At 45.2% G+C, this 24304-nt stretch overlaps 1 protein-coding gene across 1 annotated transcript in view; it reads right to left on the bottom strand.

Annotated features, from left to right (window-relative positions):
• Window positions 1-24304, bottom strand: part of gli3 (GLI family zinc finger 3) — an 86911-nt gene that overhangs the window by 48787 nt on the left and 13820 nt on the right. Inside the window, 2 exon segments of the mRNA XM_029458140.1 lie at window positions 4439-4687; window positions 21550-21723. Coding sequence (XP_029314000.1) covers window positions 4439-4687; window positions 21550-21682 — 382 coding nt within the window. The 5' untranslated portion in view covers window positions 21683-21723.

Raw genomic sequence — 24304 nt, 5'->3', positions numbered from 1 at the left:
GGTCTTGCAGCACTTCAAACTCTGCCTAACCCCCGTAAATCATCACGCGCTACAAAGGGGCACATGCAAGTGAGAATATGGCCCATCTTACAGCATGAGATGCCTCTAATAAGCTGTATAAAAGGGGATCATCTGATTATCCCTGGTGCGCTGGACCAAGGGGCAACAGCAGAGGGCCCATGTTGTTCTTTCTTGATGAAAGGAGGTGGGTGGAAGGGATCCCTCTCCATTGCCTGCAGTGTGCCCCAGGCTTCTCTGCGCCGGGACACCGCTGGGGGACTACATCATGCCACCATGCTCAAAAAGCCAATATTGAAACAATCACAAAGACAAACACTTACCCTTGAAACAGGCACGTGCCTCCTCACCCCAGGCTCTCCTCTGTACTCCCCAGTTCTTTTGGGGGAGGCTGTTTGAACCTATATCCAAGCCAGTACTTATCATGTTCTAACCAACAAGAGGCCAGAAAGTTTGTTCTTTCAGTGTAATTTCAGAAGAGCGCTCCTGCTGTAACTTTTTTCCACCTACAAACACGCACTTTATAACTGCTCTTTTCTTTTGCTCTCTTTTCCGCTCTCGCTCTTTCGAAACATATGGAAAGGTCTCGTCCAGTCCATATGAACTGAAGGACCAAGCACTGTAATTAACTGTGGGGAGTAGAGAGGCCATTGTTGTGCGGATCACGTTCAGTTTGGTGACAGCTAGCTCATTCAGTTCAGTGCTCAGCTGCATTTTGATATTGAGGCAGACAGACTGACGCCGGGGCAGCGGCTGGCGTGTTACGGCCCAGTAGACCTGAGATCAGCCCAGCACAGCAGTTTAGAGTTTAACCCCTGTGACTGGACACCCACCACCCCCACCATAACATAAAATCCCTGGACGGGTTTTACGCCATGGCTCAGTGTTCCCGCTAGCTTTCCCAGAACACAGGGCCTGTATGATCCAGGTAGCAGTCACCTTTGGCCAGGCTCAGAGAGCTGGGTTACTGTGATACATGTGAAGGAATCCTTCAGCCAAGAGATCCATACCTCCACTGCCTTTAGCTGAGCAGGCATAGTATCTGAGATCAGTCAAGGACAGCAAAGCTTTGGTGTGGGGATTAGGCCCTGGCAGCCAGATCTGGGCTTGATTTTTTAAGGAGCTAACCCAAAGACTATTGAACTGATAGGCAGCCATCACAGCCTGGAGACACACTTAATGTGTCGTGTCTACTCCTATCAATGACCTACTGTATCACATTTACAGTACAGCCACAAAACTTATATCACTCCGCCCCAATATACTTAAACATTGTGTCTAAAGCTTAGCAAATGTACTTTTCTTCCAGTTGCCTTTGTTTCAATAAACATTCTCAGTTGTTTCTGTGCAGTTTTAACATTTGCAAGAGAGCCATTGAAAAGGATGTGCTTTAAGTCCCTCCACGGATGTGTTTAGTCTGGCAAAGAAGGGCAAGTGTTTAAGAAAGAGACACTTTAAAGAAGAAGATCCCCTCGGAGGAAGCAGAGATGCCTCGCCAGCAAGTAGGCTCACTGTTGCTGCAGGACCACTGACCGGCTAATCAGCGCACAATGTAAACAGATGTCGGCGCTGCGCATCCCATTCACACTTCTACACAATTAAGATCTTTAAAAAAAAGACTTCTCCCTCATTAATCCTCATCTCAATCCTTTCTTCTTATCCTACAGCAAAGCCCCATGTATTAGTGTTGTGGTAAGAAGGATGTGGACTCTTATCCAGTGTTTGCCCAAGAAAAGCAGCTAAGACTCAGGCATCACCACAATTAGCTAATGCTAACAATAGTGGCAATGTTTCCTTAGGTGCCTCTTCCTTTCTACACTGAAGTGGGTGTAAACACAGTCTTAGGCCACGAACGTAAGAGGAGTGGGAGATCACAAGTCTGGGTGAATAGCAGAGATTTACCACAGCACAAGCCCATGAAGATAAACCCCCCCTTGCTCTCATCTTGTTGTTCGACTCCTACGCCTCCCAGAGCTTTCGGCACCACGTTAACGACCCAGCGACCAGGTGTGGGGAGGCTGCAGGTGCCGTCGCATTTAGGCACATTAAGCACTGACACACACCAGCACTAAGAGTAATCGGATTTACCTGGCTGTCTGCTGCGTGGCGTGGCACACTATGCAAGCACAGCACAAAGGCTTAGGGCCCCCTCTCAATCACAAACACACACATGCACACACCTGGGATGAATTAAGGAGGTGACAAAGCCCTCATAGAGAGGGACTACCGCTGGTGGAGTTTGGGCTGTGTGTGTGTGTGTGTGTGTGTGTGTGTGTGTGTGTGCTCACATGTGTATGGAACCAGAAACCAGAACAGGAGCCAGTGGCTTTTTACACCTTGTGGCGCAGGAGTGGCGACAGACGCTACAGGCTTCTGGTTCAAAGCAGCTGAGGGAGGGAGGGGAAGTGGAGGTTTTAAGGGGAACCCTTTCGTTCTGCTGACCCTCAGACCACTGGAGCTCATGGGGATTGAGCTCTGGTACTGGGTTCAATCAGACAGAATGGGACCGCCGCCTTTAGGGACACCCCATGTCCTCAACACCTGGGGCCAGGAGGAGGTGTTTTACACAGCAATGCTCTCATCTCAGATTATAAATCTTCGAGGGCAGTCAGGATCAGAGAATTGACATCAATGAAAAGCATTAAAAGCTTTTCAGACTTTGTGTTTTGAAATTTTAAATCTATGTTGATTTTTTGTTGGTGTTATTTCTTATTATAGCAAATCGGGTATCAACTTTTCTACCGACACAAGGGCTGAAACTAACATTTATCTTCATTACTGATTATTCTGAAAACTTTTTTCATTTGATTAAACAATGATTTTGTCTATAAAATGAAAGATTTGATGTCTTTGAATTACTGGTTTTGTGCGACCAATAGTTAACCTTAAGATTCAATTTACAATGACATTAAAAAGAGAAAAGCTGTACATTTCATATAATAAGAAGCTGCAACTGCCATATGTTTGGCATTTTTGCTTGACAAATTAAATCAAATCATTGCAATTTTCATTTCCGCACTAACACTGAAGACTTTTACATAAAAAAATGGAAGAAGCAGTGCAGAAGGAGGATCAAATCTATGTTCCTCATGCCTGCAGCTTCCCAGCAAGCATCACTGTGCTTTACTCCACTGCCTTGTATGATTGCAAGTCTTCCAGCCTCTTGAGCCCCAATGCACAAAGAAAGCCTCTTGAAGCTCTACGGCCCTTTTGACTTTTCCTGCTGCTTTTGAACTCACCATTTCAGACTGTGACTTTTCCACATGACCCCAATCCTCAGAGTGACCCCCTACTCCCCACTCCTACCCCACGGCTTCAGTGGTCTGGAACCTCCAGAGCTCCTTCACACATACCCACACACACATATAAAATGAGAAGTGGCAGTGTTGCTGAGTTAGGTCAGGATGTAATGGGCAGTAATGTTCTGCCCTCAAGGGTCCAGAGCACCATTGCCTGGTTTTGAGTAACCTTTACCTTAAAGAGGCACTTTCGTGACTCTCAGGCAATCAAGCACGAGGTAGCAGTAGCTAATGAAGTGGCTGAATAAATAGAGTTACAGTATACGGTTGAGGTCCACTGGACTTTTCATTAGTACTGCTGGATTAAAATCGCTCTGTCCCACTCTGTCTGCCCCAATTCAGAGCCAATTTAACCAAACTAAACAAGCTATCACATCAAATCCTTGTCTGCAGGCTAAGTCCTGGCTACAGTGGTCGCCAAATTAACCTCCTAATCAGCCTCTTACTCCCCAATCATCTATCTCCTGTTCTCTCTTTCCACATACACACACAGCTTCGCTTTCATCTAACTCCTACTGTCTATCTCACCTTTTTTTCAAATTATCTTTGGTATCTCATTCAAGCCACAGCTCTCCCTTCACCTCAATCTCTCAGGCTTCATCTCCATTAGTCTCTCTCTCTTTCTCTCTTTCTCTCTCTCACTTTCGCTCTCTCTCTCTCACATAGCCTCTGAGTCCCAGAGAGAGAGAGAGAGGCAGAGTAGGGGGTGGTGAGGTTTGACGCGCCGCTGCTTTGGAGCTTTGAAGTGTGTGTTGATGAAGGAAAGCAGAGTACTGTGTTCAGACAGGCCCCTAATGAGGGAATTAAGAAGCTACGCTCCCCATACTAACTTCCCAGGCACAAAACAAGACAAGTGTGCGTGTATGTATTCACAAAGGTGTGTGTGTGTGTGTGTGTGTGTGTGTGTGTGTGCATGTGTAGGCAATAGTGAGCACAGGAGAGGCTAATATGTCAGACTTAATAAAGCATCTGGCAGTCCTGCCTCTCACCTACAGTAGACAAACTTGGACTCAGCGCTCTGGGTGCTACAAACATGTCCTTGAGCTGAGTAGTTTCAAAATTGACAAGTTTTCCACTTTAAAAAGAAACAATACCAACTATTTTGTGGCTAGTGGACTTACGGTAGTGTGGGTCTAGGTAGCCGTTGCGGGGATCCATAGTGAACAGAGTGCCTCGGTAAGGCAGGCCATGATGGTCAGCCAGGTGGGGCAGGGAACCATGCAGCTCCTTCTTGAGCAGGGAGGGGCGTTCTTCTGTGGAGGTGGAGGGCTCCTCGCTGATGCTCCTGCCAGGGCCGCCCGATCTCGGTGCCTGGGAGCTGATGGCATTGCGCCTCTCACGGTGGTAAGGCGTGCCTGAACTCTCGTCCTCTGCAAAGGGTAGATAGATAGACAGAGAGGAAGACAATCTAGTGTTAAAACTTTGGAGCAATGAGCTGCTGATTTATTATGTGAAAATGTAGCTCCCTCCCTGGTTATGTTTCATACACATAGACACACAGCTGAACACATGTTCTGAACACCCATACGGTAATGAAGTCAGTTCACGTACAAAGTGTGGGTAAAGGGAGGAGCTGGAGATTCGCTTTGTACACCTAAAACCTACTGGGCATTAAGGGTGTAAATCTCCCTGGGTTTGCCTTCCATGGTGCCACATGTGGGAGTTCAGAGTCAGGCGGAGTATGAGCAAATGGACACCATGGATGAAAAAATCCCAACCTCTTTTCTTCGCACAGTTTTCCAAATCTCTGTTCTTAAATTCAGCTCTGCCGGTTCTTTTTCTTAAAGAAATGGATTCCCATGGAGGAGGCAACGCAGGCTTCCTGTCTGCATTCCAAGCTGCCCATTAACCAGCGTCATGGGTTGTTTCAACCCCACCCTCCTTCGTTCTCTTGTTTTTTCTCGTTCTCCCCACTCTCTCTCTCTCTCTCTGTTCTCAAACTAAATCTGTCTTACTCTGAGGGCAAAATTGGGAGGAATTGGGTCTCTGGAGAAAGCTTCCTGGCATGCAGGGTAAAGAGGATAAATGTGGAGTTGAGTTCAAGGTCTGAGAGCCACCAGAAAGACATGACCCTTGACCCTTGGCCTGACCTATGAACTGACATCTATAAAGGTCAGCTAGCCTTCTGACCTGGTATTAGTCTTTTCTGTAGAACTATACTATATAGACTAACTCAGAAAATGGCATACACACTCATGAAAGCTAAAAAAAATGTTTACTTTGTGCTCTTAGTAAGATCATTTGCAGAGTTAGGCACTTTACTTTGTTTTCAGTCTGATCTAGACAGTATGGTCTCGTCTTTATTCAGGCCCTGATTCATTTATTAGCTGCTGCTGTGAACGGTTACCATGTTCAGTCCCTGTTATATGCAATTCAACCGTGGAGAGTGTTGGTCATCAGTTTACGCTAATGCCCTTTCCTGCGTTAATGTCACTCACTGAGAACCTGGCAAAATGCCGTTGTGTCGGCGCCAGAGGTTCTGTTTTAGCAGCCTAGCTGTGCAAGGCTCCCCCACTATGCACTGCAACCCAACAGCGTCCAACTGCCAATTAAGAAGAGAGGAGAGAGCAAGATTAAAGAGCACTACCTTAAGCACTGAAGAGGGCCGCCATAATGCTGTACCACTTCACAGAAGAAGAGAAGCGATCAGAAAGGGGGAGGTTAAGAGAGTGAAGCAGGAAGAGAGAAAGAGATTGAGAGAGGCAAAGAAGGGAGAGCAGAAGGAGCAACCCATGGGTCCCTCTTTTATTCCCCTCACTCTCCCACATCCATTACCAGCGTTTGGGCCAGCCTTGCCTCAGCGCGGCACTGGCAGCAGATTCAAGGATTCTTAACGCGGAACTGACAGCCAGAGAGGCAAGCCACTCTCATCCGCAGGAAATGACAGTGTCAGTTATGATATAAGTATTTAATCCTATACTGCGCAGCCAGTGATCTTATTAAGGGAATAATGGCACTTATACGGTTAAAGCTGGATTAATAGGTCTGCTCTTGCAAAGCGCAATATTAACATAAAGGGATTTCAAAATTGGGTTCATCTCCTGACATGGATTGAAAGAAGTCGAGACTGTAAACTATGCTGGGAGCATGCACTGCTAAGGGTAGAGCATGTAGCTGTGCATAGCACAGGCTTTCACTGCGTACTCTTTCACATCCAGAAGATTGAGCATTAGAAAAGTAAAGATTGTGTCAATATCCTCAAGCTTTGTTTCTTACTTTCATACAGATATTTAATGCTTAGAAATAGATTCATAAGTGGGGCTTTAGGTAGCAGTTAGGAGGCCACTGGGCACTAAAACTATGATTTGTGGCCTAAATCAGCTTCTGCCGAACTTACAAAAAACTAAGGAGACTCCTTGGCTTACTTTAGAAAACTGTGCTCACGGTTTCAATTAGTCTTGTTCACTGTCTTTCCCTCTTGTTCTACCTTTCTTTCTCTTCCTTCTGCAGTGACCCTCACTGCTATTTAGATGTGTGTCTCTCTCCTCCAAGGGAGGTCAAGCGACTAATAGTTCAATCACAGCAGTGTCACAGTCCCACCATCCCCCTCCAGTCACCATGGAAAGTCCAAAGAGGGGGTTCATCATTCTACTATATACCACCTTAAGGAGCTTCATTACTTGAGTATATAGAACCTTACATGGTTAAACAAACACTCAGTAGCACAAGGTCAATTGACTCCTCAGACTGGTAGAAGAGAACCAGAAATCTTAAGTAAGGTTTCTCTTCTGTACCTGCTGGTGGAAACTCTTTGTATCCTTACAACATGTCAGACACGTCAAAAAATGGGCTAATGAAGACAGAGCAGACACAGGTAAACATAGGCAACTTTGAAAAGTTCAACCATGCAACACTTCTCTAACTCTGACCATCAGCCCAACAGACCCTTTCCCTTTTTCCCTCCCTCATTTTTCATTCCTCTTTTATTTTCTTCTCTTTTCCCATGGTTGCCGCATCCAGTCCTACACCAGTTTGCAGGTCTATTCAGCCCAATACAAAAGCAGCAGGCCGGTCCTCTGTGGACCAGAGGAAAGCATGCCTCTCAAAAAAACAGAAAAAAGAACTATCCCGCTCTCTCTATGGTGATTGAATTTCTTAACATCTTTTCAAAAAGCGCTTAAATGCCTGGAGGCGAGAGGAAGAAACAAGCTAATGGTGGATGGGGAGCACTGAACAAATTTCAGAGCCCTTTCCTGCTCGCGTTTGAGGTTGAAAGCAGGCTCCTGCCTTTCAAGTTTCAAAGTCCTCCTTCCTCCCGCAGTGTCACTGAAGGATTTGAAAAGAAGGTAATTGTGCTCACTGCCGTCCTGATCAGAGCACACGCCCCAGCTCTAGTATTTCAGGAGCTTTCTCTGCCACTATTATGGTACCTGGTGCTCCATTCCTGCATTCTTCCTCCCTCACAACTCTTTCTCCTCTCTCTCTCTCTCTCTCTCTCCCTCTAACCCTCTACAAATGCACTCTCCCTTGCACTCCCTCCCTTGCTTTCTATCCTTTTTCACCCCCAGCAAGCCACTCATTAAATCCTAAAGCCCAGGTTTCTCCCTTTTCCCCCTTGTCTGGGATCTCTATTGGAAAACGGTGGTGCGAATACCTTTAGAGAAAACCCTATGCATGGCCTTTAATATGGCGGCATAAAAGAGATTGTGGATGCAATGACAAAATGAAATTTTATAAGAGATAATGAGATATGGAGTGGGGCCAGTTCCTCTGAGAGTTGGGTTCTGGACAAGGGGGGCTAAAGTTAAGAGTGCCCAGGCTATTCAAAGAAATGAAAAGTAAAACAAAACCCTTGTTGCTTGTTGTTTTTGAAGGTATTTTCAAGAGGCTGAGGTTAAAAACAACGATTGCTGTCTCTTCAAATGCCAATCTGTCCTTGACTCTCAAGCATCTGAATTGCCCTCCGGCCTGCACTCAGTCAGAGTCTCTAAAGCTGGGACATGTATGTTTCAAGGGTGCACAAAGGGCCATTGCACACTGCAACTCTTTCCCCCCATTGCTGCCTTTCCTGAAAGCCTAAACATCAGAGGAGGTGTTGTTGTACCTCTGAGCCAAAGCCAGACATATGCTGTGTTCCACCTTCGAACTTCTCAAAGCACTGTTGTCAGTGGCACAAACAGGTTTTGGCTGGGGAGCACATGGAGAGCGAACAAGGAGGAGAAGAGTGGAGGATATACAGTGAAATCACAAAACACTTCTTCAAAGCTCCTCTCCTCCTGTGCAATAATCTCTTGCTCCCTTTTTTCTTTCTCTTGCAAATCAACTCCCAGTAAAGACTCAAGACTCCCCAATTAACAATGAGAGGGGGAAGAAAAATTCCAGCAGCTGGCTACAGTTTAATAAGAGCACCTCTCCAAGCGGCTTAGGCTTATGTACCTGATTCACCGGCCCGGGCATTGGCGCTATAGACAGAGGGAATCATTCACGATTAGCGCAGGCTGAAAGACGAGGGAGAGGGAGAACGCTCAAACTCCAGCAAACCCAACACAACAAGAGCACGGGGGATTACTGCAATTGTGTGAGGTATTTTTCTGATCCACTTCTTGGCTGACGGGCTCAGTGCCACGAGGAGCTGGGTGCCTTCCCCACAACAGAGTTCAGATCTGAATTATGTGAAGGTTACCAGGTCCCAATGGAGCTTCCTGTATCTGCCTAAAAAGGGTGACATTCGAGAAACTCCTTGACAAACAAATCTTCTAAATGTCAGAAGGCAGAATCAGGTCATTACCCTGATATCTGTGGGCAGGGTAGTTAGCAATCCCCAGTCAAACTATTTGACAGAACTTTGGAGAACTTCAGCATACATAAAGTTCACTCCCTTTAACTTGGCGCTCATGTTTGATTCCGTCTCTGCAGAGTGAATCCGTAGTGGTACATTATTTAACCATCAGTGTGTGACTGATGTTTGGACGAATTGCAGAGAGAGGCATGGGCAGGTCAGGATGTTCCCTCTCCTGGTTAGTAGTCTATTGTCAGCTGCTGATTTCCCACACAGCGCCCGCAAATGCCCTCTTCAATATTCATCTAGGCAAATTCGACGACTCCCACATCTCAATTTGGCTCTCGGCACCGCACGCCCCAACCCCCTGCTCCACAGCCCGCAGTCCCAGCCTGTTCTCTCTGCCGCCAGGGGTCTAGTGGGACGCACGCACCCAGAGCTCAGCATCTCACACCAACCAGCCTCCAGGCCCCGGGGCTGGGGAGGGGCAAATCAAAGCCTGCTTGGCGCCTTCCTTCTTCTCTGCGCTCACCTCAAATCAGCCTCACAGCAGGGTTGTATCGTGCCAAGCGTCCGCCTGCCCCTAGCTACCCCTTATTCACCCATTAGGGGCACAGGCCCACCATAGAGCAGCCTGAAACCCCACTACCATTTCATCAGGGCCACATTGTGAGGGAGCAATGAGCATTGCAGAGAGCTGAAAGCCCTGACTCAAAATGCACACTGATGCGTTTTTGATCATGGATAGTTATGGCTTTTAAGGTTTTTCACTCAAAGGGCACCTTGGCCTGCATTCTTTGAGGAATCAAACACCAAAAGATGCATTTGATCAAGGCTTCAAAGAAGAAAAAAATGCCATTTAGTGCTCTGATTGGTTTATAAACTGTATTAGCATTGCTTCAAATTGTCACAAGCCAGCTATGATCAGCCATAACCTGTTAGTTATTTATACTGTCCTCTGTAACAATATGAAATGATTGTGTGCTAGGGCAGAACTATGTCCGTTTGGGATAGTGGGTCTTTTAGGGTGAATCTGGGCACAATGCCCACCAGACCAGAGTGGGCCAGCTTTCCACTGGGCCTCAGCATTGGAATCCCACTTCTGACACCAGAGTGATCCGGACCAAGTCTGTGGCACTCAGATTAGGAACGGCTCGCCAAGAGAAATGGATATCCAGCCAAAGCAAAGAAGAACAGAGCCAAGAGTTTGGATAAAATAGAAAAAATAATACAGTAATTTCAAGCACATCAAATACGATCCAAAATGCAACTGTGGATGTTTCCCACCTTACAGTATAGAATCATAAAGTTCTTTCACTTAACTTTTAACAGTTCAAACTGTACGGCCATGTTGCATTTGTTCCCTAAACACTCTTCAATGTCAATGTGTTTTTCTTGTGTAAAAATGCACATTCACACATTCTGGTACATGTCTCAGTGCATAACTATGCACTGCACTGAGGCACAGAGGCCCCCATTAAGATAGTTAGCCTGCACTTACCAGGAGCTGGATAATTAGACACTTCAAAGGCACCTGCCCGCCATCCCATAGGGGGCAGGAATCACAGAGCCCCGCCCTGTTTAAAAGCATGTTAACTCCTATCTGAGGCTAGCAGGCTAATTTAACTCTTGACATTTGATATCTAAGGAATGAGAGGGATCAGCCATTTAGCTGGAACAGGATTACCCCCCCACACACCAGCTCTCCCCCTCCTCCTCTTCCTCTCCCTCCCCTTCAACCCCAAAACCCCCTCTCCCAGTCGGGCCGGATTCATTAATTTTCCTGCTGCTAAGCACTTTATCAATGACTGGTGAACGTCCAGAGTGGACTCTCTCTCTCTCTCTCTCTCTCTCTCTCTCTCTCTCTCTCTCTCTCTCTCTCTCTCCTCTCTCTCTCCCTCTCTCTCTCTCTCGCTCTCTCTCTCTCTCTCTCTCTCTCTCTCTCTCTCTCTCTCTCTCTCTCTTCTGTGGTGATTAGGCCTGTGGATGTTCAGATCTGTCTGTCTAATTCACTGCCTGCTCTGTTGCTGCTCATCTATTATCGCACCTGCTATGCAGCTCGGCATAAGAGCCGTGTTTGAACAACACTTTGAACACACTAAGCAGGCTAACTTTGAGCTTTTAAGTGTGAAAGCCGTAATAACATTTTCAGGTCATTTTCATAAAGGTCTCAGTCCACACTAAAATGCCTAAAAAGTAGGAAAATGACTTTGAGTTGTTGGATTGGCTTCATAACTTTACTAGAACACACTCTGTTTTCCCCGTTCACATTGAAATACGTGCCATTTCTACTCTGGACACCATTTTTGAAAATGTCCATTTAAAGGTGTCACAAACGTCGGCATAGAGTGGCCCAAAACCGAGGGGGAAAAGATTTAAATTGAGCCACTTACTATATTCTCTATGTGTTGGCACATAATTGTATGTTCTAATAGCTGGTAATGATGTTATTCATTTTAAACCTGTATTAAATCATGACCCTTGCCAAATATATTCTAATATAGCAAGTAACCTTTGACATATCACAGGTAGAGAGGTGCTGGGAATTAATTTGCATCCATAACTCTACATTAGTCTCAGTCTAATGCCTTCTGCTGAATGTCTACATTACAGGTTGAATCAGGGGCTACACATGAGTGTGACAGATCTGGGTTAAATGAGCAGCATGCATGGGCCTTTGATGCTGCAGCTGGTAGTGCTTACAGTTTCTAACCCGTCACATTTGGACATAAGGTCTTTTTTACCAGTAAGCATGACAATCAGAATTCCAAACTACAAGCCAAATGCCATAAAAATAACACAACTCAACTGACTCCTTCACTCTACTCCCACAATGAGGGGTTGTTCTGCACACACATTAAGTCACCTAGTGTTAAAAAAAACGAAAAGACAAAATATGCTAATTGAATCAACGTAGTGCCTTTACAGCTTGACACATTAATTATCTAAAATAACATTAGTTCATTTTCCACAGTTTTTTTCATTGAGACCTAAAATGTGCCAAATCACTCTACAAAGAACTCTTTATGAACCTTTCAATCAGCATTTGCCTTCCAACATCCTATCATCATTACGGCTGACGGTTGGCTTCAAAATCCCAGACCTGACCCGTACCCGCCCCCAGTGTGTGATATGAATGGGAGGGCCTGCTTAATAAACAGGGTGTAATTCACTCCTCTCCCCCTTTAAATACAGGTGAGACCTGGACCCCTTCATTACAGTGTCTGCAGCAGGCAGGGAAAGCTCTGCAGATTAGAGGATCTGCTATGTTGGCCAAACAGACTTAACCACTGTCTGCTGGGAAGGGGCTGGAGGTGAGTAGGGGAAAGGAAAACCATGCTTTCTATATGATTGGATAAGTGGGTCTGTGGTGCAATAAAGATCATAATTCAGGGTGAAAGTTGCAGGTTTAGATATGACGGACTAGTGGCTGGAGCAATCATTGTATGTCACAGGTTAGATAAGACAGTATGTGCTCACTGAGGCCCTACACGCTCACTAAGCGGACAGTGTAGTCTGTAAGAGAGAGAGGAGTTATTTGAGGTGTCCGACATTTCTAAGGTTTAGATAGGCATGAAAGAAAAAAAATGTGATTCTGTGATTAAAAAGTCAAAAGGTACAACACTGTGCACAACTTCAAAGGAGCATTTGGGCATTAAAGCACCACCAAAGGGGGAGGGGGGGGGGACACACTGAAGCTGTAGGTTACACTTTGTATCTCCAATGTTACCTCCCCAAGCTTTAACTGGATACAGCCAGATAGTGGCACCATGACATTAGAAGTTTTATTTCGTCTACAGAAGTGAAAGTTGCTCCTTTAGCAGCCCATACATGCACTAAATCACCTAATAACCTTAGTATTTTTCATCATATCTCTTTCCTTACACTCCAGGTCTCTCCCCATCTGTTGCTTTCCCCTCTCGGTAATGAGCTCTCCTCATGTATGACCTCTCCTGTCACTCCCGCCAATCCAATCCTCCTCTCACGCTCCACTCTCGTCTCCTTCTCTAATCTCTGCATTACTTTGCCATTAATCCCACATTCCACATGAGGATGGCCGGTGCAGCTCAGATGACACATTGCCTTCATAATCTGGTGTTCATATTGAATCGGTGGGATGGGAAGGAGAACAGTGTTTAAAATTATCATAGTAAAAGACTGTTTTCGGTTACTTTAGGATTCACCTGTAGCATGTAGCTTTTCCTTCCCTCTGCATCTTTCATTCCCCGTCGTTTGCCTCTCTACATCCCACCTTCTGTATCTCATTCGCACTTTCTTCCTAATTCTTCTTCTAATCTCTTGTTACTCACTCCTGGTTTCCTGATATCATCCCTCATTCTACCAGTTCCCATGTCTTTCCCAAATCTCCTCAATCTCCCCTCATCCCTTTCCCGCACATTCCCTCCCTCTCTTCCATCCACTACCTCCCTCTATCCATCCTTCTCTGCCTCCCTCTCCAGAGCCGCAGTGGGACTGTCGGACTTACGCAGCCCCATGCTGAGCTGCTCCAGAGCCAAGCCAGAACAAAGAGCCCATTGAGCCGAGCGGAGACATAATGTGGGCCGCCTTTGACAGCACCGAAGATGAAGTCATGAGGTCGCCAAACAGTTAATAATGATGGTCCATCCTCCAGCTGCAAGTGTGTGCGTGTGTGTACAGTTTGGTGCCGCCGAGGAAAGTGAGAGAAAATGAGCGATTATGTGTCTGCATGCATGCATTACTGAGTATCTGCAGTATGCAACGCATGTGTACATATCTTAAAGCATGTCGATGGATAAAAAGCTTTTAAGAGCGTAATGAGATACTCCATGACACTCAAAAATGTGCTCAATCACTTTGTAAATACCACAGAGGAAAAACAAAACCTTCAGAGAATTGCACTTTTAGTTTTGGCTTCGCTCCAGCTGCGTTGAAGAACACCCACCCCACCCCACCACCGCCCCCCCTTTCCTTATTGGAGTCTGTCTGGCGCAAAGTCTGACATGAGACACATCTGCCCGGGACTGGAGCTGTCGCTGCGAGGCCCACACTCCGAACATCATTAGACTCACAGCTCCAGGTGAGATCAGGCAGGGTAGGAAAGACAGAGAGGTGCATGTGTATTTGTGTCTCAGTGCAAAAGCGGGCATGTGGGAGATTAAGTTCAAGTATTAATCTCAATGCCTCTGAATGGACATGGCCTATTAAAATGCCTTTACAGGACCACTTGCTTGTCAAGAGTCCTCCAGGCGGAGTTGGGCTCAGGACAGGGGGAGGAGGAGGAGGCGGGGAGAGAATGGTGAAAGACAGCTATGCAATTGATTAACATTAGAAGGACTTGCTCAAGTTCAAATTGCACAGCCCCTCTGCTGTAAGCTACAGACATTTGTTTCCCCGCAAGTAGAATGTTTCTTTCAAACCCTGTCTCTGCTACACATCTGAGTTCAATTCTCCGCATGCCCTCGCTCTGAAAATCAATTCTTCCTCCTCTCCTCTGCTCTTTTCCTCCAGCTCTAAGAGCAGACCAGGGCGAGGGGATTACACTGTCCCTCCCCAGATCCAAGCAAGACAACAAATGGTTCTTATCAACTGACACCCTCTTGCCATCCAGTGAGGAAGACGCGGAAAAACTGGCCTGGCCGCCCCAACACGGATGTGTTTCTGGGCTCTGTCTTCCAATCGTGGCAACTCTTTTCACACTTAAAGCCTGAGCTATTTACGAGAGCCCTGGGAGAATGCGTACGCAGCACCGGAGGGTGGGAAGAATGGAGGGAAGAGAGCTGCTGCTTCTCAACCTCTGCTTCTAATCAATCACCAGAAATCACTGCCATGGTTTACGGCCTTTGATCCTAGCTCCTCTTTCACACTGGGAGAGAGAGAGTTGGGGCGGGGAGAGGGGAGGGGAGCAGGGAGAAGGGTGAGAGTCAAGGCCCAGAGGGTGTGGAGGTCAGGGGAGAGAGATTAGGGGGTATAGGGCCTTTTTGCTCTCTCAAACCTGAAAGCATGTCTTGTTTTAATCCAGTGAGTAGTGAGTTCAGTGAAACATACAGGCCGCTTTCAGACAAAGCAATATGTTTCAGGCTCCTGACAATATTCTGCTGCATTCAGATATTTCTGCATGTTTTTGCTCAGATGGACCAAAGAGTTATTCATGTGATCTTGGTACAGCATACTAAATTCACATGCTGTCTCCCTAAAACGATGACAAAAATCTCTGTTTTTCTTTACTGCAAGGACTTCTTTAAAAATGACATATTGATTTATCATTTTAAATAACATCTGTCACTATGCCAACAGAAATACAATTTGACTTGAGTGGGAAAGCACATAAAAGGTATATATATATATATATATATATATATATATATACAATTAAAGGTTAAGTATTTTTATCTTTCTTTAAAGATTTTTCTTGATTCACCTGTTGTACCTTTTGTTGTCACGTACACATCATGTACATATGCAAACTCATAATGCAGTATTTGTTTGTCTGATAAATGTAGCACACAGAGAAGGTAGGGTATAGATGTCCTCACCAAACAAGCAACAAAAGACGAAAAAGCAGAGAAATACCGTAACATGCTTATAATGTAAATCCTCTTTTGTTGCATCTTCATTAGTAAATCACATACATAATGCAAAAGATCAGCTCAATAGTAGTACATGTACTTCTTTCATATAAACTCCAACCCTGGTGGCAAGGCCACTAGTTGCTACTTCATCCTATTCAACAAGAATCCAACTGTGGTAAGGAGGCGTGAGCGGGCGATCAAAATAGAGAGGACGCGGAAAAGAACACACTATAATAAATCCTCCCGGCAGGGTCAGGACACCCCTGCTTTGTTCCTCCTGGCAGGAGGGAGGCCACTGATGCCTACCGACAAATGGACAGAATGGTGGAATAATCAACTACTGTTTCCCCACTTTATGGGTTTATGAGTTTATGGGGCCCTTGGTCTCCACTGCGCCTCCCTCTCTGAGAGGAGTGAGATCCGACAGGGCCGCAGTGCTGTTCGATGTCCCCCCCCCCCCCCCCCCCCCCCCGATCCTCTCACACAGGGCAGGATGATTTGTCTATGTGAGGCTGCTCGTTGACTCAGAGACTGGTCTCTGACCCGGGTGACCTCTGACTCCAAGGCCATTCTGGCTCTCAGCGTGTCAGTGAAAATGATCTCAGGTTCTCCTGAGGAGCATTGTGATGGTCAGCATGAACTATCACAACAAATTAGAATTCAAAATCTATGACTGAGATGTCAAATTGAGATTGCTTTAATGAAATAAAGATAAATATAATTACAACACACAACTTGAGTCACATTTCCGTGGTTTGGGCCTTCATCGCGATCTGTAATAATCTCACTGTACTCACCAAGTTAATTGCCAAGATTTGGGAATGCGAAAGTCCCAAGCAAGGAACACAATCAGAGAGGTTTCTAATAAGCTCCCAGGCTGCCAAACTTGTTTGGAACAGAAAACCAAGGCGAGCAATACATTTATCACCCGAACTGTACGTTGCAAACATCCATCACAGTGTACAGACTGTATTCCTGTTTCAACTTTGACCTGCTGTTCTTACCATAGTTGTACATTTGTCCAGTTCTCCTGTGCAACAAGGGACTGACATTTCACGCTCGCCTACTTTGGGTTTTATCCATCCAAATTAAATGGTTTATTATTCCTTAACTGAACTGAAAACATTATATCCCGATACATCTGAATTTCCTTCAAGGGCTAATTCTGAGGTTCAAAGCCATATTCCCTGCTACATCCACGCAAGTAGGATGATCACTGACCAAAAAAACAAAGATGCAATTCCACTACAGCTAAATTCTGGAGGCATCTCCACAGCATGCACAAGTCTTGAGGCAGTGGCTTATATGCATCTTCCAGCAGTAAAGGATGAGTGGAGCTCCAGCAGGCAGACCTGGGCTTGTGGAAGTGTGCCAGACAAGAGAAGCCAGGCTGGGAAGGACTGGGCTGGGCAGCTGAGGTTCCCCTCCGCCCTGAGTAGCAGCGAGGCTAAGCTAATCCTGCGCCTCAGGCCCCTGTGAGGTGGCTCTGCCAAAGCCCGTCCCCCTGCCGCTGCAGGAAATTGCCTTCAGTGCAGAGGTCCATGAAATGGCTATGGCTCACAAGTGAATGCAAAGCACATCCACAGTGTGTACATGGGGCCTGTGTGACTTTACAAACCCTAATCTACAGGTAGATTTTATATTTGATGCTTACATATCTCCAAAACTTCATGATGTGCTATCATGAAAACAGCCATACTGTGGATAAATAAGTATTTTTCTTCTATGTATTTCTGCCTAATACGTTTTTATGTATTTTATGTATTATTTATGTACCATACAGAGGTCTTTTGACACTAAAAGCCAGTTTTCCTGTGTGAGGTTGTGTGTCAGGCTCTATAACGCCTCCTCCATTGTGCTGTTTGACCCGTGGGCCAGCCAGAGCTCCCATGAGGTCCCTTATCCCTCCATCAGTCCTCTCTCATTAGCCCCCACAGGCAGAGCCCCGAGTAGGGTAACACAGAGGGGCCCCTGCTTCCTCCACTGGTCCCTATGAAATACATACAGCATAAATACAGATGACAGAGATCTCCTTTTAGCGGCAGTGATGCACAAACAACAAAATGTATTTCTTAAAATAACTAACTTCGTCTAAAATAATTTAAAATAAGAAAGCAGATTCATTTTTAAATCCCCATCAGATCTCCTCATGCTTAATCACTTGTCAGCATTTATTGTCACTTAGTGTCTGTGTGTTCTTGTTAATTTTATGTATTTATTAATCATTTTTGTCTTCAGTAACACAACAAAAGATCAGATTGTCTTTTAGGGGGATAAAACAGGGATACAAAGTGGAAAGCTGAGGTGGCAGCATGAGGAGGGAGGAGGAGGAGGAGGAGATGGGGCAGGACACAGTGGAGAAACAGTTGATTATGAGTCCCATCAAGTGATCAATGATTTCATTAATAAAACGGATCACGCGGCTGTCATAGCTGTGACACAGGCTGAGGGATGATCCGCTCCCAATGCTCCATTTCCCCCATGCCTCCCTCCCTTCCTCTCTCCCTGTCCTTCTAATATTGCCTCCCTCTGCCAACGACAAGGGAACGCCAAGGAAAAAAGGAATGGAGCTGGGTGTTGAGGGGGGGTTAGTCATGAGGGAGGGAATGGAGAGGGGGGAGGAGGGAGGAAGAAAAGTGAAAATCCATTTTGAAACCCATTTTCAATTAGGGGTCCACAAGCTGTTATCACAGGTGTCCCAGAATGGGGGCCCGTAAGTGAAAATGTCTCCTATCCGTTTCTGAAATGAAACCTTATCTGGGAGGCACAAAGATGGCGGGGACAGCGTATCTGTAAATTACTTTCCATCCCCGCTGTTAACGGGAACTTTATTTCTGTCAGATGACATTCCCCTCTATTTACTGTTGATCATTTAAATGGCTGCCTAAAAGAAGGTGGCCCCTCAGTCTTCCTCTATCTCTCCCCCTCTCACTCTCTTTATCATTATTCTTTCTCTTCCCATCAGGATTTTTTTCTTCTTCAAAGCAGTCAAGTGTTGTTTTTCTTCTATAAACACTTTAGCCACACTCTCCATTTGCTTAGGGATTTCTCTGGTAACCTACACGAAAGCCTAACATTTGTTGCCCTTTAAGGCTTAACTTGTTTGCCTCTGAGACCTTTGCTCTTGCCCTTTAAAAAGGTCCCAACTCACCCACTTCATAACCTGCTTAACTGAGTCTGTGTTGTGTTATTAAAACAGCATTTCCTGACAATTTTCTGAACTGTGTCCAGTTTTTCTGCTCCCAATTTTTCGTTTCTCATCCTATTATTTCCACTAACTCCCTCTCTTTCCCCAAATCAGCAGCACCCATATCATAAAACTTTTTTCCATTCTTTTTCTCCTTTGCAAATAACCAATCCTTTAGCCCCCACCCTGTGTTTTTTCTCTTTTTTATTATTATTAGCAAATTATCCCATGACGACAGGATTTATTCAACCAAGGAGCATGAACATCTTTTTTTTTTTTGCTCGGGACCCAACAAAAGAATCAGGGGACTTTGTGGTCCACCTGCCTGCCGAATGATGAGGGTGGGAGGGGAGAGCACCCCCCTCCCCCCCGAACCCCTCCTAAAGAGCACCAATCACAGCATTGTTGTGGCACAGTCGGCTCTTTTGAGCTGTCAGTGCAAGAGGAGGGGGCACAGAGATGAATGGCACACAGGATGAAGCCACCATTTAGCCAACCATGTGGGAACGCTCTACCAGGACTCAATAATTACTCTGGGCCTGCTCAACTTAGACAAAACTTACAGAGTAGGGACAAGAGAGCAAGGCAGAGTTGAGGAGGAGATTTATCCCTGCAGTGGTCGTAAAGGAAAAATGTAGAGTTAAATCTGTTTTCAGACAAAAGTGCAGTTTTCTAATCAGAACAGATCGGCTGCAAGATCTGATCAAATCAATACCTGTTGGCAAGCTGAGCCCAATCACAGAAACATGCGGTACTAGCAAAGATTACTTTGGAAGCTAAACATCTGTCATGTCCACTCCACCTGCCCCCCCTACTTATTTTCCACTTTTCACAACTTATCGTAGCACGCTGTTGCCGGGCGCTCCACGGGGTTTCCGCTGCGCTGAGATCAGGGGCCGCTAGTCTGCTTGACGGGGGGAAATATTTCGCCGGGCCTTCCTAAGAAGAACCAGTCACTGGGGTTCCACAGCTGCTCACAATTACCTTTTGTTTGGATGGAGGCGGTATGGCAGGGGCTAAGGGGGTTAAAGTTGAGGCTAGTGTAGGGTTACACCTGATAAGAGGTTATGAGTTCTGGGGGCGACTTGGGAATGTGCTGTAATTATAACAACACAAAGAATGTGTAAGCTATCTTCTGATTCCAAGAAAGAGATTGGGATCTAAAAGGGACCTTTCTCTGCAGATAAGTATCATCCCTCCCTTCGTCAAGTGAATTATGAGACTACTGTATTTTAGGGAGTGCAACATTGCTTAAAGCTGTAGTGTATCTTCTGACGTGGCTGAGTCAGTGTAGGAGACCAACCTTATGCTGTTCAGAGCTGTAATTACCAGCACATTACGGAGAAAAATCCACAATCACAGAGCCAAATTACATCCATGCTTTTTTCACAACAAACTTTTTTTTCCCTTGCTGCCCCTTTAATTAATAAAACTGTGCTGGCCATCTGGGAATGAGTAAGAGTGAGTGTTTTCCCAAGACGCTTAGAGATGCATTACCTTACCCACTTCCTGTGATAACTCCCATATGGAGAGCAAGTGACAGCAACTTATTTACCCTTTGGACTGTTTGTCTCCTCTTCACACTTGGGATGATCACATTTGACGTCAGCAGAGTCGAGGGGTGGGGGGGTGACAGAAAACTCCCTAACAGGCCACCAGCTCCAGCTACTACAGCCAAACCTCCATAACCAAAAACCTCCAAATCCTCTCACTGCTAATGAGCACAGCTGCAGCTTAAGCCGCAGTGATCTCAACTCTGGTTTTGTTATGACTTTAGCTTGATGCTCCAAGGATTTCCAGCCAAACCAAAAAAAAAGAAATTGCATCTAATATTCCTCATTCCAGCATCTGAATTAAGAATGAAAGGATGAATGGCGACAAGCTTGATGAACTGTAAGCTCCACACAGCTTTTAATAGCATGTGTTGAAGACATTGCTATGTAAACATGCCAGAGTTTTGCTACCAGTCAGAGTTGTATGTGTCTCACCTCAAGAATAGGGGTAAAAATACACCGATTACATTTTGCAGCAGAGCTGAATTCACGGGGCGGATACAAAAATTATGTTTTCTTCATTTGTTATCGGAATATTCGGATAAACTAGTTCCCAACTGGGAAAATTCACATGAACGCGACTTAAAGTCGGAAAATAAAAACTCGGAAACAGCCATCCGCATGTTGTATAACCGCTCTGAGAAGTCTAATGCAACACATCTTCTTTGTAGAGTCCATGTTGTTTCCACATTACGACTTAAAGCTCTTGAACACACCGAAGTCGGAAGAACGACTTTCCAACTCGGAAATGGGACCATTCGAGAAGCTTGTGCATGTGCTCGCCGAGTGCCAATCTAGTTATATCATGTTTTTGGGAGTTGGTCAGTTTCATTTTAAAGTAATGAGAACATAGGCACAAAAAAACATTCCTCGGTCCCCAGTAGGTCAGTGGCCCTGACGCTCAAACATATGGTAGCCACACCTCCGTCTCTAGCTCACAGAGGTCTGGAAGACATCGGAAAATACCCGACAATGAGATACTGCAAGCCTTTGTTTAGCCAAATTTGTGATTCAATAGTATGTGTATCTCCAGGTTGATTAGCAGATGTGGACTAACCTACATACGTGATTTTTACCGGTTCCAAATCTCCCCATAGCATCGTATATACTCAAATGGTAAGATGTATAACGGACAGTTTTTCCAAAACTGGGTGGATCCCACCAGACCAAAGTGATATTTACATTAACCACAGCTGAGTGTGCATTTAGAAGTGAAGCGTACCGTTTGAGGTGGTGCTGGAGGCCACCGCCTTCTCGCTGATGTCATTGCGCGCTGATGAGCCCTTGGTCGCCACAATGGTCTCCACCCTCTTCTTCTTCTCAGCTGCTGAACTGGCCTGGGACTGGGTTTCCATGGCGATTGCTCATTCCTTAACACCTCATGGAGACGGGATAACTGGTGGAAAAACAAAGAAGTTATAAAAGGATGGTGAAGGAAAGACATGAAGCACATAATACATGTTTTTGTTTTTCAAGTGTCTTTCTGCTTGTAAGTTTGATTTGTGCATTAAGTTTAAGAATGAAGTATTTCTTGCTTGATTGAAGTTAAACATTGTAACAATAGAGCCTCAAGAAAGACTTCAACACTGAGAACCTTGTGAGAAAAACTTCAGATCCAATCCTCCCTTTTCATGATGCCCAGAGCAGACCACGGGTCAATCCACCAGCTCACCCTGATTTATTTTAACTCAAACCTGCTGGGCTCTGATCTGCTTGTCGGGAAGCTGATCTCCTTCTACGCTAACTGTGGTTAAATATCCAAAAACCACAATTTTGCTTACCTTATTTTCAACTATGTCACACTAAACTTCTGACTTCTTGTCTAAAAAAACCCCCTCTATAAACATAGCAAGGCAGGACATCCTGACTAGGGTTTATATCTCAGAATAGAAGTAAAGGCAGCTTGTGGATATACTGATAATCCTGCTATAGCAGTCTTTCCAGAGAGAAAGGAGAAACCTTAAGGGGATACCACAGAGAGAGAAACATTCACAGTCCTGAAAAAACAAGGGTTGTTTGAAGGCCCTTTTGGGAATATCATGGTGCCGGGCAATTTTTCTTTCAAAGAATAAAGGTGGTTCAAGTTAATACTGTCTGTGGGTTTAGAAGGGGTTCAGCCAACAGTCTAGCAGACATGCTGCTCAGTTCAGCACCTCAGAGGCTGTCTACAAACTCAACTCAATCTAGGTCATGGAGGTCTCTGATTATGGAGACAACACTGTGATACACCAAAACCACTCATTTACACAAAGTACAGGACAGCTTCATTTTGCTCCAATACAAGGCCTTTACTTAGACTCCATAATTCATGGATAATTAGTGGAAATATTTAGTCTGACTAACATTTTCTTTCCAATAAAGACCAGCTAATTACCCAACTGTACTATTTAATTGTCCTCCACCCTATAAACATGCATGGATACAAAGGCCAGCAGTAAAGTCAGCTATAATGCAAACACAGGAGTGCTGCTAAAACTACAAGAGAAGGGAGGTGGGGGGGATTTATTTTACCAACTCCCCAAGGAGGGAAAGCGAGGGGGAAGTGGTGAGGGGTAAACTTCAGACAAACACTGTGCGCTTTGTTTGTTTTTTTCCCTACCCCCTGAAAAACCAGAGTCTGTCATCCATTCTGACCCGACAACAACATCTGTAAGCAATTGCTGGCTTACAGAAAAAAAAGAGCAGAGGAAAAAAAACACAATGCAATTACTCCCTTACCAATCAAAACAGAATTAAACAAGAGCTCGTCCTCTAATCACTCCCACATGAATACATGTGTAGCCGTCATCCCCAACCAAAGACATTTTTGTCCTACTTGCACAGATATCATCTCAAATCACTGCTGCATGTGTTTGATAGAGGGAATTATTTCATTTCTTCGCAGTATGAGCGACTTCATCGTCAGTATATGTGCGGCGCGTGTACGTCTGCACGTGCAGTTGTGAGTTCCTACTATGATAACTGATCATAGGTGCCAGTCATTCACTTTCATCGGCAGAAACTGAAACAAGAGCGTGATCAAAGGAAACTTTTTAGGCTCCCTCTTTGAAACTGTCATTACATCATTCTGATGACTGAACTTGCAGAAGCAGTGAAAGCGGGAAAAGAACAGGGAGAGAACCCACTTTACAGCTGAGTTGTTACTGAATAGCTGCCAATATGTGGAGGGAGCGTACATGTATGTGTGTGTCTTTCCATCGCCCCCAGGTGAGTCAGACCAGAGCTAAAATATTTTTAAAAGAGCTAAAAGTGCAGTGAATATGAGGGTCAGGATTGAGGTTCGTAGGGGAGGTGAGGAGAAAGCGGAGCATTCCACTGGTCGGGCAAATATTCACAAGTCCAAGCCACTGAAGCGTGTCTGACCGGTCTTTTGTGTTCCACTAGGCAGGCCACAGTTCCAAAGCAGCAATTAAAAGCAGAACCTTTTCACCCATAATCCCTCTGACCTGGACGCCCACACCCAATCCTGCAGATGTTCCCGTCTCTTCTTGCGCCTTACGTGTTGCTCATTTTCGCCCCTGTCCAACTCTCCAAAAACACTTCCCAAAGACTTCTGTGTTTACATCAAGACATTGTGGAAAGAATGCTTCTCGATGTTTATGACTAATCTGGGGACAGAGATCCTAGTTTGAATGTCAAGTCATCTTCATGTTTTAACCTTCCCTGAAGAACCATTAATGTACTCAGCAGATAAATAAGCATCTTTATTGGGACTACCTGCATCAGTGGTGTGTCACAGAGGCCTGGCACAAAAGAATTACAACTAGGCATTGGTTTCTGTTGTTACTCAAAATAAATGTTAATTTCATATTAATGTCTTTCCCATAAAATGTCTGTCCTACACCCAATTAGAGAAGCGAGAAAGAGGGTGTATCTGTATTTGTGCTAAACTGTAATCCTTCCACACAAAAAGGGAGGCGATTAAACAGGTTTAAAATACCACAATTCAGACTGTTCCCTCAGAAAAAAAAAAAAAC

The sequence above is a fragment of the Cottoperca gobio genome, chromosome 20, assembly GCF_900634415.1.
Source record: "Cottoperca gobio chromosome 20, fCotGob3.1, whole genome shotgun sequence".
In the NCBI taxonomy this organism is placed as follows: Eukaryota; Metazoa; Chordata; class Actinopteri; order Perciformes; family Bovichtidae; genus Cottoperca; species Cottoperca gobio.
This window is presented reverse-complemented; position numbering and strand designations above follow the sequence as displayed.